This window comes from Pinus tabuliformis, chromosome 6 (genome assembly GCF_031772625.1).
Source record: "Pinus tabuliformis cultivar Carrire ecotype Pingquan chromosome 6, CPIR1, whole genome shotgun sequence".
In the NCBI taxonomy this organism is placed as follows: Eukaryota; Viridiplantae; Streptophyta; class Pinopsida; order Pinales; family Pinaceae; genus Pinus; species Pinus tabuliformis.
In genome coordinates this window covers 1,180,343,074-1,180,364,442 of record NC_142292.1, presented here as the reverse complement: position 1 = coordinate 1,180,364,442, position 21,369 = coordinate 1,180,343,074, and the positions used below count along the sequence as shown (strand labels likewise).

At 43.4% G+C, this 21,369-nt stretch overlaps 1 protein-coding gene across 3 annotated transcripts in view; it reads right to left on the bottom strand.

The window, feature by feature from the left end:
• The window catches only part of LOC149262973 (peptidase uncH-like), a 414,879-nt gene that overhangs the window by 82,084 nt on the left and 311,426 nt on the right, over positions 1-21,369 (bottom strand). For 2 of the 3 annotated variants that reach the window (XM_089425540.1, XM_089425535.1), the window contains exons 15-16: positions 3,018-3,087; positions 2,799-2,893 (exon numbers count right to left, since the gene is read on the bottom strand). The exons of the other annotated variant lie outside the window; for it this stretch is intronic. In XM_089425540.1, the coding sequence (XP_089281666.1) occupies positions 2,799-2,893; positions 3,018-3,087 (165 nt within the window). The remainder of the gene's footprint in view (positions 1-2,798; positions 2,894-3,017; positions 3,088-21,369) is intronic. 3 annotated transcript variants of the gene reach the window in all.

Below are 21,369 nucleotides of genomic sequence, written 5' to 3'. Positions count from 1 at the left end.
TAGCATCGGATGTGCTCTTACCTCGAGATTTTGTAGAGAGGCTAAGACACATGCATTCTCCAATACCCAGAAATCATTTGGGAAAGTTCCACATAGAGATGGTTTAATTAAAATAATTAATTTTTTAAAATGATTCCCTAAGTCTAAACTTAGGAAATTTGGTTAATTAAAGTGTATTAATTAAATCAGGTGTGAATCTTCTAGAAGAAGACGAGGATCAACTCCTAGTCAATCTTAGCCGTTGGGACTCCAACGAGTGATTATAAGGAGTTTGATGGGCACTTGGGGGACACATTGAATGAGAGATCAGAGATCGAATTTCTCAAGAGTAGCAGCGTTGAGTTGTCAGAGTGATCTTCTTGCAGTGAGGGGCAGGGATAGTAGTCTGGAGGAGAGTTTTCCAGATTCGGAGAGTGCAAAGCAGAGAAGGCTTAGAGTAGCTCGGAGAGGCAACACAGTGCCACGCAAAGTTTTAGAGGGAGTTCGATATCTCGCTGGGAGAGTTGAGATCCAGTGCCAGAAGTCGAGGTGTGAAATTGGAGGGCCGGAAGGTCGAATTTCCAGACAACAGGAGATCAACAAAGGAGGTGACGGGGAGGTTCATGATCTATAATTTCCAACTCTTTTTTTTTTTTTTTTTTTTGAAGGGACGAACTGAAGAAGGCGATTCGGCTAGGGTTTCTTCGTTTCGGCCCTGGTTGCTGTTAGAGCTTGCGGCGGCAGGGCGACCTCGAATCTGTGCCGGCCCCATCCGTCTTCGTTCGCTTGGTGCTCAAACGGACAGCAGCATCGGGTGGTTTTATCAGCGGCTCCGGACGAGGTTTCATTTTCGGCCTCCACTTCCCTCTTCCTGCGGTTTTTTTCTCTGCGCGTCTCTGAACTACTTCGGCACCAGATACCCTCTTTCCTGATCCTCAGCGCGTATCTGAAGGGCTTTGCCTTGAGTTCAGCGTGCGTATCTGAACGGCTTTGCCTTGTGCACAGCGTTTGGGCGGCGGCGGAGGGTGATCTCTCTCGGCGGACCTCGGCTCGGTTTATAAAGCAGAGATCCGGTATTAAGTGCTCTGTTTTAGGGCGTCGGTGAAGTTTCTCTGACTCTCCTCGGATCTTTTATTTTGAGTTTACTTCCTAGCCTGTGCTGAACCTTGGAGCGGGAGCGGGGGCTTATTTGGCCCTATGGGGGCGAGGTGGCTGCCCTAGCCGCCTCTGCCCCCGGACTCAAATCACCATAGCTCCTGATGGGCCCTGATGGGTTCACATGCTGAGCTGTGGTTTACTTATTTTGGTTTTTTCGCCGGCTCTCCTGGACAGTTATTAGAAGCGTTGAGGGATCTGTGATGTGGATCTGTCTCTGCATCGATTCGTGCCGTCTCTACAATGGCTGGTTCTGGTTGGCTATGTCTTATGGCTTCTTTGGATATGGGCGGTATCTTCCTCTGGCTACCTCACAGCAGGAGAGTTGAGGGGATGGGGGGTGTGCTTTCGTGGCTGCCCTTTTTCCATTTCGTGCCTCTCCCCTTTGTTCTGGTGGTTTTTTGGAATTTGCTGCCCTGTTTGAGGGTTTTTGAGATATCGTTTATTTACTGTTATTAGCTGGTTGAGTAGGAACACTGCTCCCTGTGTTAGCTTGTTGAGCAGGAACACTGCTCCCTGTGTGGAGACAGCCTGCTTTGTTTTTGTTTATACAGTACCACAGACTGATCTTGTTAGGCACTGATGCCTATATATGAATGCTTCGGCATCTGCAAAATGTAATTTCTTAACTTTAATAGAAATTACGACTTTTTCCCAGGGGAAAAAAAAACAAAGGAGGTGACGCAGAGCCCATCCAGTGTGATGTAGATTTGCGTAGGATTGACGCAGATCTGCGCAGAGGCAACGTTGGGCCAGCTAACCAACCCCTGATCAGTGTTGGATCTCCCGAATCAGTGTGAAATTTTTCTCACTAACTCTTTGCCAGCATTTCTCTGTATTGGATAGCCAGTTTGGGCATCCAATGATTTGTACTCAGATATACTACTGCATAATAATTAAAACCCTCAGCTGCTGCGCCGGTTTTCCCACATTGGGTTTTTCTGGGGACATTGTCCAAAAACCACTGTGTTGATGTGTGTGTTTATTTTTCTCCAGTGCAACGTTTAGTTTCCACAGTATTTTATTTTGTGTAGGCTGCAGTGTATCTATTTCAGTCTTTGCCGTAGAACACTGCAAGTAACTTGTTCAAGTAATTTAACAAGTAGGTGAAATATTATCAGTTTGCTGCAGTAGGAATCGGGGAACCAATTTTTCACAGATCCTACCTGGATCTGGGTGGAATCTGGATCCATATCCGAAATGTGGATTCGCATATCCAGCATCAAGACCCAGTGGATCTGGTAACACAGTAAATATGTCATTTAATGAGTAATAAATGCTATTTCCATGAGCCTTCAATTCTTATTCAGGGCCAAGACATATTTCATGTAATAGTTCAAAGTTCAAACATAAATTATCATCTTATGCTTAAACCTAGTAACCCATTTGTATCCTCTAATCTCATTTGATGTTACTAGATTGTACTCATTTTTGCCCCCTTGTAGGAGATGCTTCCTGCACCTCCCCTTCTTAGCTATATGCACTTGCTCTACTTTCTAGTTCCTTGAACCTAGTTTGCACTTGATGGACATTAATATATGTTTCATTTCATGTTGATTCATTTCAGTCAGTTTCAATTATGACATTTTCAAAGCATTATTATTTACAGTTATTTCAATACCAAAGAAGGAAAAAGCTTAAAGGTTTTAACTTTTTTCACGTACCTTGTCTTCTAAACCCTGAAATAAAATTATTGGACATGAAAGTTTATCAACAAAATTGATAGGCGATCGATCATACAGTAATGATTCATCCTTCCCTGATAGTTACAAAATGGTAAAAGAAAAATATTAAATTTAGGAGCAAGAAAGGTAGAAAAAATATGGAAAAAGCCATCAAAGTTTTACAAAAGGATGTTGACTAGACAAGTATTAGTTGCATACCAACAAGACTGTCAGTGTAGTATGATTCAAACTTTGGCATATCGGCTTTCAACAGTGACAAGTCAGCAACCTATTCCATAATTAACCATTTCATTAGTTTAACATGGCATGGGATACTAAAAACTCTACAAGTTTAATAAAGATCATGGCTTTAGTAAATAAAGAAAAGTAGACAAGGTCAGAATAACCTGCAAGATACATTAAATAAGAAAGTTAATAAAGGATTTCATTCTTTAAATCAAAACACCAATATTTTACAATAAACTCACTTATATGTATAGTTATAAACTTATATGCCACACCCTAGGAAAGGAGACTTATTTTTCTTTTGGCAATAATTCTGTCTTATATCACAAAAGAAGCAGTAGAGTACACCATGACAGAACAAAAAAGACATACTGATCTTCTTCCTTTCAAACCAACAATTTAAGCATATTAAAAAGGGACACAAAACTGGACCCAGATGCTTGCATATTGCCAATTAAAATACACCTATTCTTGCAATCTTTTCCTCCTCAAATTGCATAGATGACTAACAGAATCCTGCAACTAACATTCTAGCTTCAAAAAGTGACCTCTCTTCCTAAACCTCAATGATATAAGTTTACTATAATGGAAAAGGAGACATTTTAACCTTTGCAGTAAGACATTTTAATGGCATCATCAGCGAAGTATGATTACTTTAGAAATCCTCTTAACACTTGGAGCCATTTCCATTATAAGAAGAATCTAATAACTGGCACTCTATAAGTGACTCATCACTTGCAAAGGTGATACATGAGCCACCTTTACAAGCATAATACACATATTTGAGAGAGTGAGCAAGTACATGAAACACTCAAGACAACTCGGATCAAGCTCGACATGAGTCGAGTCCACGTGATGGGAGTAATTCAACAACATTCACAAGACTTAAATATTAGACAACATTGAAAATTTTGCCAAGTTCAATCCAGAAACTGAGTTGACAGCACAATAGCAAATAATTAAATAAATAAAGAAAATTTCATTATTGATCATTTCATCTTCTAATTTTTTACACATAGGGTGATCTCAACATGTGTTCCAACTTCCAAGGCATACATCCATGTGTAAGATAATCAAATTAATCCTCTAGTTTCATAAAGCAAGGGGACAGGCACATAAAGCAGCAAAATCATGTGACCATGCCTCTACATATGTGCAAATAAGAGTGAATTAATGGAGCACTCCGCTAAGAATGGTACTTCAAATCATCAACACTTGACCCATGTGCCAAGAGTATCCGATCAAGCAAATCCATCCACACAATGAGGCTCAAACGTCATGTCCCTTCTCAAAAACATAAGTCACAGGGTGCTGCTACACATTTTTGGCACAATTTTGACTTAGGAGGAGGACCCCACACTTAGACTTAGGAACTATGGGGCAATTTCGACTTTATTTAGTAGCGAGTGGAATGTGGGGACCACCCACATGAGGAATTCGAACTTGGCCATTCAATGTGCTTGGAGGGAAATCGAATGGGTGGATGGAGGGGCCCACATGAGGCTAAGGAGGCCCAAGGTAATAAAAGGAGGATCAACTCTCATTTTTGACCATCTTCTACATTTGCAAAGAAACACTCACTTGTACGCTTTGCTGCTTAGCAAGTCTACTGGCTATTTAGCCACGAATCTCTCACGCGGGAGATTCAACCTCTACTTTGGGGGACCATTCGTGCCCGCCCTAGGGAGGTTGTTACACAAGCATTTTCAGGGAGTCAAGGACAGCAACACACTTCAGCCATCACTGCAGAGAGGGAACTGTGTATTCGTGAGTAGCCAGGAAACACGCAGGAGGAGGTGGAAGCCAGCAAGGGGATTCATTGCTTGTTGGGAGATCTGGGAACTGAGGAGGAAACATAGTAAAGGCATTTTCGCTAGAGTTTGCAGCCAGCTAGACCAGTGCATCAGTCAGTCGAATTTCTGGACAGAGGGACTTCGCAGAGGCCATCCAGTAGCAATTTGTGGGGACTTAGGGAGTAGTTTATCTTGGCCAAGAGCCATCCGGGGTGCTTGGAGTTGGATAGCTCAGGTAAAACTAGCATTTTGGACGAGTTTGTCGTAGTATTTGCAAGTTGTTTCTTGCAAGTCAAAATTGGCAGTTGAAGCTGGGGAGAGGCTCCAAGAGGGTCAAAAATCCAAAGTCAAAACCAGCTAAATTCCCTTCTGGGTTTTTTTGGGTTTTGTCTAAGGAGTACGGGGTTAAAAGCACAATTTTCTGGGCAGTTTTTGAGCACCTTCCAGCGAGTCAAAGTTCAATAGGGTAGCAGTTTACTGTAGCAGCGCAGTGCAGAGTAATGCAGCAGTTGGGCAGCCTTTAGCTCAGCTATTTTCCCATCTGGGGTTGGTCTTGCTTGTTCATTGGGACAAGCCCAGGTGCACCATTCCATTTCATATTGTATCTAGCCTACAAATTTTTAATAATATGGCTCAGCAGTTCCTTATTGGCAGCGTTTTCATGGATGTTTGATGTGTGTTTAATTTTTATACGTTGTTGCACAGTTTATTTTCTTAATATCACTTACATTCCTACTTAGGAACATTACAGTGGTATCAAAGCCTAGTTCTTCGCTCAATTGTGGGGATCGATTCCTATGAGAGAAGGGGACCAACAAAACATCACCTACCGTAGGCAGAGGTACAGGAGCAGAGAAAGGGAATTACAAATTACTCCAGACACGGAGGGCAGAGGGAAAGCAGTGGCCAGAGAGGAGGAAATGACAGAGCCCAAGAGCAGGGAGGAGATGGCTTTTGACAACCTCTTGAGGGCCTTGAGTGACTTGGCCAAGGGGCAGAAAGACATGCTGGAGGAGATCAAGTCACAGAACAGAGAGAGGACCACGCCTAGAGGGTTTCTATGTGGAGAAACTTCTGGGGCCTCTCAGCCTTTCGATCACCCCTCATTAGCAGTGCAGCGCCCTTCAGTCAGTGTCGACTTGAGCTACACTACCTTCTTTCGTGCCAGTGGCACAAATCGAGCCTGCAAGGGAGGAAGACCCTCCTCAGATGGAGGATTACATCAGAGAGTGGCAAACCATGGATGAAGACTTCAAAGAAGCCCTCTCCTTCAAAGATTACTGCAAGCTCAAGCAAAGTGAGAGGAACAAGGGGTACAGAGGACAAGGGACCCAGAACTATGAGTTGCAGAGAACCATAGGGAGGATGTATTTCCCTACTTTTGATGGCACTGCCAAGTGCACAACCAGGGCTTGGGTTGAAAAGATGGACACATACTTTCAACTCAACTGGATGACAGAGCAGGAAGCCATTAAGATGGCCATGCTGCACCTAGAGGGGGAAGCCCATGATTGGTGGTTCCATGGCTTGACCACCTTAGGGCATGCCCAGATAGTTTCTTATGAGGACTTCACCCGGAGGGTGGTGAAGCGATTCGATCATAGGGATCCGGAGGCTTATTTTAGGGAGCTAACAAAACTACGCCAAATTGGCGACTCAGAGCTGTACTTTTCAGATTTTTTGTGTGTGTTAGTGATGGTCTCGGATCTATTGGAGGCAAGTAGGGTATATACCTTCATTGAGGGCTTGCTTGAGCCCTTGCGTGGACTGGTGAAGTCATGCAGAGCCTCCATGCTACAAGAAGCGGTCTTGTGTGCTAGAGATCTACAGGGGGCCATCCCCAAGACTAGAGCACCATTTCTTGCACGAACCCCTTTCTAACAGAAGGGGTATGAGACTAGACCCCCACCACCGAGGACGACACAAGGGAGGGGGCAGTTAGATGAGGAGACACGGAAGGACCTCCAGAGGAGGACACTCTGCTTCACATGCAGAGAGCCTTGGGCACCTAGCCATAGGTGCATTGTAGGTAGAGCACACTACATTGAGGTCTTTTCTGATAGTGACCAGGAGGATGATGTGGAGCAGGATTGAGGTGGGACAGATGGAGAGAGTCCGACAGACAAAGGGCCACCACCACCACCTCTATAGGGAGAGGCATCTCTTGCCCCAACAAGAGGAGTCCTTGCTTCTTTATGCGGGATTCCTAAGTTTTTGACACTCAGGATCAGAGGCATTGTACAGGGACAGAGGGTGTCAGTGCTGGTGGATAGTGGGGCTACCCACAATTTCATAGATGCACAACTGGTCCAAAGGAGGGGCCTCACCACAACAGAGTTTGAGGGTTTCTCAGTCCTCATGCTAAGTGACCGTACCATCCAGTGCACCAGATATGTGCCCTCCTTGACAGTAGTTATGGGGAACTACTCGATGACGGACCACTTCTTTGTGGTCGATGTGCCAGACACCAACACAGTGATGGGTGTCCAGTGGTTGCGTTCCCTTAGGCGAGTCACGGCGGATTGGAGGAAACCAGAGATGGAATTCATTGGGCCAAATGGAAAATTGGTGGTCTTGAGAAGCATGCAGTCTTACCCACCTCAGACAGCTTCGGCCCACATGATGGAGGCAGATCTACGACATGGGGACATTGCATGTGCAGTTGAGTTGAGGATCTCAGAGGCTGGGGGACAGGCACAGCCACCACCAGCAGACATATAGGCTTTACTGGACAGGTATGCAATAGTGTTTGGGGACATTCCACCAGGGCAACCACCAGATAGAGGATTTGAGTACACCATTGAGCTAGAGCAGGGTATACAGGCCGTGATCATTACTTGTTACAGGCATCCCAAAGCCTATAAGGACGAGATAGAGAAGGCCATCCAGGAGTTGCTTACATTGGACCATATTAAGACAAGTTACAGTCCTTTCGCTTCTTTTGTAGTGCTGGTGAAGAAGAAGGATGGAACCCTTCAGATGTGTATTGACTACTAGGCCCTCAACTGAAAGACTCTTAAGAACCGGTACCCTATTCCCCGCATTGACGAGCTGATGGATGAGCTTACAGGAGCCAAGTACTTCTCTAAGATTGATCTGCGTTCAGGGTACCACCAAATCAGGGTGAGGGATCAGGACATCCCGAAGACAGCTTTTCGATGCCACTATGGGCACTTTGAGTTTCTGGTCATGCCATTTGGGTTTACCAACGGTCCAACCACATTCTAGTCATGCATGAACCACGTCTTCCGGGAACAGTTGAGGAGGTTCGTGTTATTGTTCTTCGATGACATCATGATCTATAGCCGGATGTGGGAGGAGCACCTCCAACGCTTGGAGGAGGTATTGTGCATTCTGAAGGAGCAACAGTTCTATGCCAAGCTCTCCAAGTGCGAGTTTGGGTTGACAGAGATGCTCTACCTAGGGCATATCATTGGAGCAGATGGGGTGAAATTCCATGAGGAGAAGATTCGGGCCATCCGAGATTGGCCAGTACCCCGAGACATGACTACGCTAAGGGGATTCTTAGGCAATTACACCTATTACAGGAAGTTTGTCAAAGGGTTCTCGCCGCTGGAAGCGCCTTTGACCGACTTGACCAAGAAGGGGGCCTTCGCATGGACTGATGGAGCACAGGTTGCCTTTGATCACCTCAAGGAGGTGATGAGAAGTTGCCCTGTCTTGGCACTTCCAGACTTTTCCCAGCCATTCATGGTGGAGTATGATGCATTCGGGGTAGGAGTTGGAGCAGTATTGTCACAGGAGGGCATCCCGTAGCTTTCGAGAGTCAGAAGCTCCTACCGCATAAGTTGTCATATTCCATATATGACAAGGAGATGCTGGCCATTATGGATGCATTGGCCAAGTTTTGCCAGTACTTGGTGGACAACCAGTTCCGAGTGAAGACTGATTACAACAATCTTCAACATTTCATGGGGCAGCAGGACCTCAACGACAGGCAACAGAGATGGGTTGTTAAGGTGCAGGCCTATGATTTCGACATCGAGTATGTGCGGGGGAAGCACAATGTGGTGGCCGATGCTCTATCTCGGAGACTAGCTGGGTTATCTCTTATGAGCATCTGCCAGGATTGGAGGGCTCAGTTGTTGGTGGAGTACTCCAAGGACAAGAGGGCATGTGAGGTATTGGAGGGGACACATGCAGATGAGCATTACCGTGTGATGGATGAGGTCATCTATGACAAGGGGCGCATTTACTTAGTGAAGAACTCATAATTGAGGGAGAGGATACTCTAGGCAACTCATGATTCACCACTGTCCGGACACCAAGGGTTCCAGCAGACTTATATGGCTGTTCGAGAGAGATTCACGTGGAAGGGCCTCAAGGAGGACGTGCTGCAACACATACGGGAGTGTGAGGCCTCTCAGCGGAAAAAGGGGGAGCTGACCCACCCTGCAAGATTACTACAGCCACTTCCCATTCCGAAGGGGAAATGGGAAAGTATCTCGATGGATTTCATCACTGGGCTCCCCACAGTATAGGGGAAGGATTGCATATATGTAGTGGTCGACAGGTTGACCAAATTTGCCCACTTCTTCGCCATCCCCACTAGGTCCACGACTGCACAGGTTGCCGAATTTTTCTTTTGGGAGGGTTTTAGGCTGCATGGGCTCCCCAAGAACATAGTTAGCAATAGGGACAACAGATTCATGGGTGGTTTTTAGCAAGAACTCTTCAGGTTGGTTGGTACGGAGTTCACTCCTAGCACCAGTTATCACCCTCAGACTGATGGCCAGACGGAGAGGGTTAATTAGTGGTTGGAGGGGTACCTGAGGAACTATGTGACAGGTCAGCAGAGGACATGGATTCGGTGGCTGCATTTGGGCGAGTACTACTACAACACTACGCACCACATGTCTATTGATATGACTCCTTTCCATGCCCTCTATGGATATTATGCACTGACTTTTGTTGATATCGTTTTTGGAGACAGTCGGGCTGAAAAGGCCAAAGACTTGGGTCCAAGAGAGCCAAGATATCCTCAAGGCTCTCAAGGATAATTTGATGAGATCCCAAAATCAGTAAAAACTTTATGCAGCCTGGCACAGGACAGAGAGGCACTTCGAGGAGGGAGACTTAGTATACCTCCAGATGTAGCCTTACAGGCAGTCTATGCTGAAACAGAAGGGGGTCGAGAAGCTACAACCACGCTTCTATGGGCCCTACTGGGTGGCTAGGTGAGTTGGGGAGGTGGCTTATGAGCTGGAGCTGCCTCCAGGGAGTAGAATTCACAATGTGTTTCATGTCTCATGCCTAAAGAAGATGTTGGGACAATAGGTAATGGGAACAACCGATCTAACCCCACTAGATGATGAGGGCCACCTGGTGTTAGAACCAAAGGCCATTCTGGAGAGCAAGGAAAGAAGACTGAGGAGCAGTACCATCAGGGAGTTCTTGGTACGCTGGAAGAACTTGCCGGATGAGGATGCCACCTAGGAAGGTGAGCACATATTAGAGCACCCAGCTTTGAGGTTGCTTGAGGGCAAGCAACATTTGGGAGGGGAGGGATGTCATATCCCTTCTCAAAAACATTAGTCGCAGGGTGCTGCTACACATTTTTGGCACAATTTTGACTTATGAGGAGGACCCCACACTTAGACTTGGGAACTATGGTGCAATTTCAACTTTATTTAGCAGCTAGTGGAATGTGGGGGCCACCCACATGAGGAATTCGAACTTGGCCATTCGATGTGCTTGGAGGGAAATTGAATGGATGGATGGATGGGCCCACATGAGGCTAAGGAGGCCCAAGGTAATAAAAGGGAGATCAACTCTCATTTTCGACCATCTTATACATTTGCAAAGAAAGACTCGCTTGTACGCTTCGCTGCTTAGCAAGTCTACTAGTTGTTTAGCCACAATCTCTCACGTGGGAGATTCAACCTCTACTTTGAGGGACCATCCGTGCCCACCCTAGGGAGGCTGTTACACAGGAGATTTCAGAGAGTCAGGGACAGCAACACACTTCAACCATCAGCGCAGAGGGGGAGCTGCGTATTCCTGGGCAACCAGGAAACACACATGAGGAGTTGGAAGCCAGCAAGGAGATTCACTGCTTGCTGGGAGATTCGGGAACTGAGGAGGCAACATAGTAAAGGCATTTTCGCTGGAATTTGCAGCCAGCTAGACCAATGCATCAGTCAGTTGAATTTCTGGACAGAGGGACTATGCAGAAGCCATCCAGCAGCATTCATGGGGACTTGGGGAGCATTTTATCTTGGCCAAGAGCCATCCGGGGTGCTTGGAGTTGGATAGCTCAGGTAAAACCAACATTTTGGGGGAGTTTGCAGTAGGATTTGTAGGTTGTTTCCTGCAATTCGAAATTGGCAGTCGAAGTTGTGGAGAGGCTCCAAGAGGGCCGAAAATTCAAAGTCAAAACCAACTAAATTACCTTCCGGGTTTTTCTGGGTTTTGTCCAAGGAGTCTGGGGCTAAAAGCACACAATTTTCTGGACAGTTTTTGAGCACCTTCCAGCGAGTCAAAGTTCAACAGGGCAATAGTTTACTGTAGCAGCATAGTGCAGAGAGGCGCAATAGTTGGGCAGCCTTCAACTCAACTATTTTCCCACCTGGGGTTGGTCTCGCTTGTTCATTGGGACAAGCCCAGGTGCACCATTCCATTTCATATTGTATCTAGCCTGCAGATTTTTAATAATATGGCTCAGCAATTCCTTATTGGCAGTGTTTTCATGGATGTTTGATGTGTTTTTAATTTTTATATGCTGCAGCACAATTTATTTGCTTAATATTACTTACATTCCTACTTAGGAACATTACATCAAACCATGATACACCACATCAAACTTAGTCATTGAGAGGGCTAAAAACCATCTAGAAATGAGTGTCCAGGAAGAGCACTCTCCTCCAACACATAGTCGAGTCCATTACAAGATCCCATATGCCAAACCAATCCATGAGCACTAAGGTGTCCATCCAATGTAGCCAAGTATCATCCAATCTCATCAATGCCTCGCCAATGTGAGGGATAGATAAATCATAAGACTAAGTGCAAAGGCAAAGCACTTACTCCAAACAAAGTGTGCATATCTAAATATACCATCACTATGCCAATCATGCCCATATGACCAGGGGTGTTTTTCCTATAGAGCAATATCTCATTATGCAACATTAATGCAAGGGCTAGATCACCATAGATCGATGTGTATTAGTCAACCATTCTCTATAAATCATCAAATATACTAAGAACAATATCGCAATGCTGAGCAAGCCCATGTGATCTAGGGCATTCCTTAACCAAGGAAAGAAACCCATGAAAATCATCAAAATATTCATTGTAAAGTCGATTCAACAATGAAATGCGGACAACATGAAGAATGCCAATAGATGAGACATGACCATGACAATCCAAGGAGAAAATTGAGATTCCTCCACTAAAACACCAACCTAGCCAAATAAAATAACATCACCAAGCATATGAGTGTAAACCAAAACTATATGAGTGTAAGCCAAAACTATCATGAATGGAAGAAAGTCCATAAATATGTGTTTCGTAAGTCCAAATGCTCCATATATACCACCCTAAAAATCTCATCACGTCATGAAAATTACAAGATTATTCCTCATAAAATATGAGGGGTAACACATCTCACTCAAACCCTCTTGTTCATTGATCTTGACTCCATACCCCAATTGGATAAGCATAGGTCTTGGTAAATTCTACCAACTGTTTTATTCCAAAGAAATCTCATGAAGGATTCTCTTTTAGAGATTACCCCTCTATTGTATAGGAGCCACTCCCAAGCTCTCCATAACTAGTTCTTAGAGTTCTGATGTTCTAGGGAGCTTGGGCATGAGTACAAAACATTTCAAATCAACAGCAAATGATTCCAAGAGCATGAGAAATGTTACCACAAAATCTAGCAACCCAGTGCAAATCCTCACGAGGCACTCTATATCTAAGGCAACAATGACATCAGCCACCACTGTCACCTTAGTGGTCGTTCTCCTATTGTTTTGTTGTTGGATATTATCCCCACAAGGGAGTCATCCCCAATAGGCCTTAGAGATTAAGTAACCCAAGGAATCTTAGGTTAAATAGCCTGGTAGGAACCTATTAATTAACACCCCAAGAGTGTATTCAATAAGGTAGGGCTTTGAGTGAAAATGAGGCAACGAGTTCAAAGAAACTATGGCTAATTCTAGAGGGTTGAGATAAGTCCAGCAGATGCTCAAATAGATTCCAAACACATGCTACAATTAATTAAACAATTGCTGTTATAAATTAGGGTTTGAGATAAAGACACTTTACAACATGCAAAATTTATGACAACAATAATAAAAACAACCTATAAATGATGATAGCCAATAAAATATCAAAGGCTATTAAATAGGTAAACAAGAGAAACGCTAAAGAAAAATTTCAATAGTCGAGATGCACAAAACAGCTAGGAAATACTAGACATCAGCCTGAGAATTATGGCTGAAAAATGCATAGCAGATGATATTTTTCCTTTTCAACCCTATGTATATGACATTTAAGGTGTTCTATGCCATTTAATGCAGATTTTGCAAAACCCTAACCCTAGTTTACCATGAAAATTAAGAAAAGATATATTTTGAAGAAGATTAGCACACAATGACTAGAGCCTTCAATCAGAGGGGTGAAGTGGAGTCAAAAGGATATGATAAAAGGTGGAAGACCTTGGATGGAGAGAGAAAGAGAGGAGAACCTCTCAATCTAACCCTAGTGACTTTCACAAATAGGAGATTTAAGGTCAACAAATGCTATTCTAAGTTTCCTTGTTGGATACTTGGTGACAAATCTTGCATATGGAGATTTTAGAGCCAATAGAGATAGAACATTTTATGAAGACTTCATAAAACCCTAATTCTACAACATTAACAAGTGGAAGAAAAATACCCACAATAAATTAAAACCATGCACCAAAGCATCATTTCATCAACCCAAAGAAATTCTATCCATGCAATCTTATCTTCCCCAAGAAAATTTGCTTCCTAGTAATCCATTGTGTCCAAGATATAGAGAAAAAAACTCGTGTGCACTTCTCAAGAGAGAAAATTGTGTGTGACAATGATCCAAGACAATTCGATTTCCCTCCATTTATGAGAGAAACCAAGGCATATTTGCCTTAATTTAAACTCAGTAGCCCTAAAAACATAACTTTAAGATTTTACAAGTCAATAGGTCACAAGCCGACCTAAAACATAGCTATCTAAGTGTAAAATCATAACAAAAAGCTTCATTTTAACCCACAAGTGTGAAAAAAAGGTCCTCCAAGCACAACCTCATCCTCCATAGGTGAAGATCTCCCTCAAGCAAGGTGCTAGAAATGGGTCAAAGAGTGCTCCTAACTCCAAGCCATTTCTTCCATATCAAAGGTGCATCTCCAAGCCATACCTCCCCTCAACCACACAACATCATCACTTTAGGCCATGCTAGGGAAACATCCTAGCCCTAGAGCATGATGTCATTATCAAGAAGGTGAGTATCATCCCTCCAAAGGGATCACAACGTTAGTTTTTTGTAGCAGCGCATAGGTGTTCTAGTCTCTATAGTGTCTGTGAGGCTAGGGAACACATTTTCTCCAATACCCAGAAAAGGTTTTGTGAGAAAATACCTCAATTAGATTAATTGAACAATTATTAAAATTTCCATATGTCTAACTTAGGAAAATTGGTTAAATCAAATTGATTGAGGAAAATCGATTTTGCTCTAGAGACTTATGGAAAAGTCACCTGATGGGGTCAAGATGATCTTAGCCATCGATTGTGATTATATCATGGTTGTTGGTTGCCTAATGAGAGATTATAAGAGCAAGTCGATGGCCTTTGGAGGACACACTTAAGCAGTTCGACTTCCCAGTTGCAGTAATTCAACAAGGTGTAGTTGAAGCAGAGGGAGACATCAACAACAATGGTTTTAATAGAGAGATTTGGGAGGAGAATTCCAAAGAGGATTTCCACATATTTTCAGTGTTAGGAGGAGCCCGAGATTAGCGGTACGAGTTAACCAATTTGAAATTGCAAGTGGCAGAGGAGCCCGTTTCAGTGAGCCAATGTCAGATCTATCACCCGAACGCAGACTGAGTGGGCCAAGAGCAGTGTTGGAGGAAGTTCGACGTTGGGGAGAGGCCAGATAAATTTGTAGAGGAGATTTGTATCTCCAGACTATTTTCTAGTCGAGATTATTATTTGCCGGATCTTTGTCATCATCAAGAAAGCAGATCATTATACTCTTAAATTGCTCAAGATATTAAAAATAATGCCCTCATTTGAAGAACTGGTTTTCCCCACATTGGGGTTTTTCCAAGGACTATTGTCCAAAAATATGGTGCCCAAATTTTTTGTGTGCATTATTTTCTCAACTGCTGAATTTTATTTGTGAAGATTGCAATAGTGAATTAATCGTTATTTGACGAATTAAAATTCCAAAGACAAATAATCTCCAGTAAATAGAAGATTAAATTCTAGTTATTGCAATCGTGGAAATTTCACACACAAGTCATCCTCATCATCTACAATATCCAAGAACAACGCAATGTCCATCAAGTAAGTGCAAGGCCAACCTAGGGGTGTCCTGGGCTCACTAGGGTACATCATCGATCTTAGCAACATCTTGGCTTTTGTGTGCATCGTTCCAACTTAAGAAGAGAAGGAAGGTGACAAACATATATGTTGGATCCATCCCAAGGTCAACGATCATCTTGAGGTGGTCAACGTTCTGGCAACAAGGTGTAGAAGTGCCATCACACTGGGTTAGACATCCTGATCAAGGTGTTGGAGAAGTTTCAACCATCCCTCAAGGGACTATTAAGTGTTGAACATTAAGTTGTCATTGATGTCAAAGGTAGCTCAGGAGGAGCCATCCTAAGATCAGGAAACTAGAGATTAAGCAGGGAACTCAGGAGGAACCATGCAAGAACCATACTGTGATCAGGTAGCAAAGGTAGCTGAGGGAAAGCTCAAGATAAGTCACACTAAAATCGAGCGATGAAGGCCAAGCAAGTAGATCAAGCGACAAAAGGCCGAGAAAGAAGATCAAGTGACAAAAGGCCAAGCAAAGGCCGAGAAGGCCGAGAATTCTGATATGGTCAACCCCAAGTCATCACTCTTGGTGATAGAGGGCCAACAAGCTAGTGCCTAAGGGCTAAGAATCTATCAGACCTTGGAGTATCGACATTGTTCAAAGGCACAAAGTCTCGTCTACTTGAAAAATCACCAAGTCTAAGCTTGTGGTGTTAATTTTTCTTAGGGCTATATTGTTCTTTGCTTAGATAATTGCATTTCTTCATTAACACATTAAGTTCACCCCATATCATCATTACATTATTCAGATTTACATCATTATTCATCAACATATGCAACTATGTAGAAAGAACAACATCATTATCATCAATGCAGCGGAACATAAAGGAACAATAGAAGAAAAGCATGCACACATAGAGACACTAGGATTGGTCCGAGACCAGGGCAAAACCCACTATGGGGAAAACCCTTGCAAATTCTTCTTCTTCTTAGATTGTCATCAAATGATTCAACAAAAGAGAGTACAATGATCCATGTCTTCGTCTATGCAACTAACCAGTAAAACAAATATGACATCCATGAAATGAACCTAATCATCCTTATACTGAAAACCCTGATTTTGAGGACTATAATGTACTATCGCAGTCTATAGTCAACTACTGAACACTGTTGTCACTAAGCAGAGTCTCAGAATACTGAAATTTAATCTTTTAGTCCCAGTCGCACGAAGGAGGAGCCATGCGAGCAACTATGGCAATCTTGGATGCTCCCTGGTGAACTGTATGCATGCGTCTGGGGATCAAACTGCCCGATGTGCTTTAGAAACCCTAGACGCTCCCTTCAGGCTTATGTGTGAGCGACTAAGACTTCCCAGTTGCACCCTTGACCACTCTGTGCATGTGCCTGGGGTCGAAAATACCAGTTATGTGCGTGTGACTGAGAAACAAAAACCCTAGATCCGTGCGAGCTTCAACCCTGTAGTTTCGGACCCTTGTGCAAACTTTCTCCGTCAGACCTGTGCGAACCAAGACAATAGAAGAGAAGAGAAGATGGCTTGATCAATGTGTCCAAATGAGCTTGAGGTCTCTTCTATTTATAGGCTTCCATGAGTGTCCACTTGATGTTGAGTCCGACTTGTCCAATTGTACATATGCATAGGGCTGACCTGATCCAATATACATGAGTGGGAACATAAATTCAAAAACCAACTTCTGCTTGTCCAAATGAGGTGATCTTTAGGTCGATTTTGGTCCTCTCAAAAAGAGGAATCTATTGCAATTATTATCTTCATCATATGAGCTGTCCAAAGTGGAATTTGACCGCAGTTGCATAATTTTAACACTCCCTCTCAACTAGGGAGAATTCCACCTACCGATATTTGTTCATCGATCAATATGCCATTCAAGTGTCATCACGTATCATCACTGATCATCTCTGTCATGTAGTCGTCATGCCATGACCATATCAAGTATCTCATCATCACAAATCATCAATGTACATCTCAATCTATCCCTTGCTTATTCCTGCTTATCTCTTGATTGTTCTTGCTCATATGCTGAACATTCTCGAATCTAAAAGAAGAAGAATTTGTCATCAGACTATGGTCCGAAATATCTGTCAGCGGGCTACTACCCGGAATCTCATCATTAATAATCATTGGAGAGCATATCATCAGGGAGCACGTCTCCACCTGCAAACCACTGACAATGAGGATGTGAAAATTCTATCACTGCAGCAACTGATTTATCTTCCTACTTATTCCACAATAAGTTATTCATGAAATTACTTCAATAAACATTAAAATAAATATTGTTGCAGATATCACACCGTAATACAGAAACAAACATATACACAAGAATCAACACATTGACACAGTTATTTTGGACAACAGTCCCCTGAAAAACCCAATGCGGGAAAACCGGTGTAGCAAGGGAGGTTTTTATTATTCAGCAATTCTTCAGTACAACAGGGTGCCAAACTGGGTTACCCACAGAGAGAAATTATTCTCCAGCACTTCTCCCAATCCTAGTGTCAGCTTGGTTGACCTCTGCATGGCTCTCCAACCCTCTGCGTCAACCCTGGGCCTCTCTACATCACCCACGCAAGCCCAACTATTGACTGCACAGTCTTCTGTTGCCTCTGCGTCTGCTTGAAAAAGCCCTGTGTCTGCCTCTCCTACCTCAGCTCTAATCTTCAGTGGCTGATCCTGCCTCTCTGCTCCGTACCTTCTACCTCCTGACTCTTCACCAGACCACTGGTTCAATTTCTCAGCTAACCCCGCTCTAGAAATTGCACTGACTGGTCTCCCTCAGTGTGTTCTCCAAGTGACCCTCAAGCCTCCTCTTATACTTTTCTCGTTGAAACGTCAACGACCGAGATTAAGTCCTTAATCAACAGCTAAGATTAAATCTGGCTTGATCCATGACTTTTGGACCATTCTAACACAGTTTTATATTAATTCACATTAATATTTTATTTTCCCTAAGTTTAGACTTAGAGACTCCATTAAAAATATTAATTATTTTAATATCTCCCAAATTGTTTAGAATTTGCCCAAACCATTTTTGGGTATTGGAGATCTCATGTGCTTTAGCCTTTCCACCAATTTTCATGGCTAGAGCACATCCAATGCTACCCCAAATCAACAGAGGAAGTCTCTAATGGACTCTCTTACCTCATGTCCATGACAGTAGGAAAGGTCCTATGGGACACTCTCACCCCATGTCGAGCAATAGGATATCCAAACACACAGGGGAGCACATCTCGACCCTGGGATCACATTAGGGAGTTCAATCTCAACCGGGAACCGCATAGAGTTGTCTCAACCCATACTATTGCCTATTGATCTTCCCATTGATGACCCTGAATAGTCATGTGGTAGAACACCTACATCATAATCGACTTGGGTTGTACACTCTCAACTAGTTGGCCAAATGGGGAGCAGTATTCCTGACAAGCCCTTGTAGGAATTTACAGGGTAAGTTCCTCAGAAAGAACACCAAAAGGACACCGCTCACATCCAGATCACAGATCAATACACCAGTATTTTTGACGTGGTTAAAACCCTCAAAGAGGGAAACAGTCCACGGCCTGAGCCAATGCGGCCACTTCAGGCAATTTATTAATCAAAGAATGAAAATTTACATAAGCTTCTCTCATGCACGGATTACCCTACAAATGACCCTCCATGCGCTTTAAATAGAATTCATGGACCAATCGGGTGTCAAGCCACGGATCAAGTGTCGGTAATACCGAGGAGAGAATGGACCGTCGGATCACTACATATCATGACCGTCGGATTGTAAGTTACAAAATGTACAACGGTAAAGAAACACACTTTACCTAACTCTATACCTAACTCTACACTAGACCAAGTTGTACTTAACTATTTCCTATGTGTCGGAATATCCTAACATCCCCCCTTAAGAACAACTTGGGATAGGATTGAAGGATTTACAAATATGACACAATAGGAGAAGGAAGGAGGCACTAGAGCCTATCCCCCCTTAGTGACAACTTCCTGAACTCCAACCATAAATCGAAGTTTAGTGAACTTCACCTCTGTGAGAGCCTTTGTGAAGATGTCTGCAACTTGATCATCTGTTGAACAATATTGCACTTCAAGAACATGGTCGTGAATGAGCTTTCTGATGAAGTGCATGTGCAGTTCAATGTGTTTGTTGCGCTGATGTTGAACTGGATCTTTGCATAGCTGAATGGCACTTTGATTATCACACCAAAGTGTAGTCGGATGCTGCTGCTCAAAGCCAAACTCTGATAGGATCTGACGAAGCCACAAGGCTTCCTTACTAGCTTCCACGGCACCACGATACTCTGCTTCTGCTGACGAAAGAGAAATGGCACCCTGTTTCTTACAAGCCCTTGTAATAGGTCCTGAACCAAGAGTGAAGACATAACCGGCAGTAGACTTCCGATCATCAGGGTCACCAGCCCAATCAGAATCAGTGAAACCAACCAATAGAGGAGCTGCTTCGGCACTGTAATGAATCCCAAACTGAACTGTACCTCGAACATAACGAAGTATTCTTTTAGCTGCTTTCCAATGACTTTCACGGGGATTTTGCATGAACCGAGCAACAAGGCCAACAGCAAAGGAAAGGTCAGGACGAGTATGGGTTAGATACAAAAGTTTTCCTACAAGTTGACGGTATAAGGTAGCATCAACTTTAGGAGAAGTACAAGTGACTGAGAGTTTGACTCCAGACTGAAAGGGAGAAGGGGCTGGCTTACAGTCTTCCATGTGAAAATGACGTAGAATATCACAAGCATACTTGGACTGGGAAAGGGAAATACCCTCCTTGGATTGCAAGACTTGAAGACCGAGAAAATAGTGTAAGTGTCCTAAGTCTGTCATTTCAAATTTCCTTTTAAGGCTAGACTTCACATGGTTTATAAGGTTGGGATCACTACCAGTAAGGATAAGATCATCAACATAAAGAACAAGGATGATAAGAGAGTTGCCCACTTTCTTGGTGTAGACAGTATTGTCAGAATGACACCAAGAAAAGCCAGATTCTAAAAGAAAGCTATCCATTTTGGCATACCAAGCCCGAGGAGCTTGCTTGAGACCATAAAGGGATTTCTTAAGTCGACAAACAAGGCTGGAGTCTGTTTCTATGAAGCCAATGGGTTGTTCCATATAGATTTCTTCATGCAAGTCCCCATGTAAGAAGGCAGATTTAACATCCATCTGATGGACTTCCCATTTGAAAGAGGCAGCAAGGGAAAGAACAAGGCGGATAGAGTTCATTTTGGCAACAGGGGAGAAGGTTTCAGTGTAGTCAATGCCTTTAACCTGTGAAAAGCCCTTAGCAACAAGACGAGCTTTATGTTTATCAACTTTCCCATCTGGTCCATACTTGGTTCTGTAAACCCATTTGCATCTAACAAGTTTTCGTCCCTTTGGTAAAGGAACAAGATCCCATGTATCATTTGCCAATAATGAATGATATTCCTCATTCATAGCTGCTTCCCAATCTCGATGGCCTGAAGCTTCTGCAAAGGTGTCAGGATCATAATTTACTGGAGCTTGAGCCAGTAAAGAAGAGGCTCTCTCGAACTGAGAACGTGTGCGTCGCTGATCTGTAGGATCACCGACAAGATCACCTGCTGCATCTCGAGTAGCACGAACCCATTTTGGAAGCTCAGGAGCTGAAGGAGGATCCTGAGATGGTGGGGGAGGATTGTCATCCTCACTTTCATCATCTGAAGAAGAAATGTTTTCAAAGGTAGAAGAGATAGGGAGAGGTGGCACATCCGCCGGACTAGGCTCGCAGGCCGATATATTTTCATCAAATTTTACATCTCTTCTAATGATAACATTTTTGGACTTAAATGGAATAAGTCTATAGCCTTTGACATCTTCAGAATATCCAACAAAAGTACATTTTTCACTCTTAGGTTCTAAAGCTTTATGCTTTTCATCTGGAATATGGGCCCACGCTTCACTTCCAAAAACACGAAAGTGACTTACATCTGGTTTGA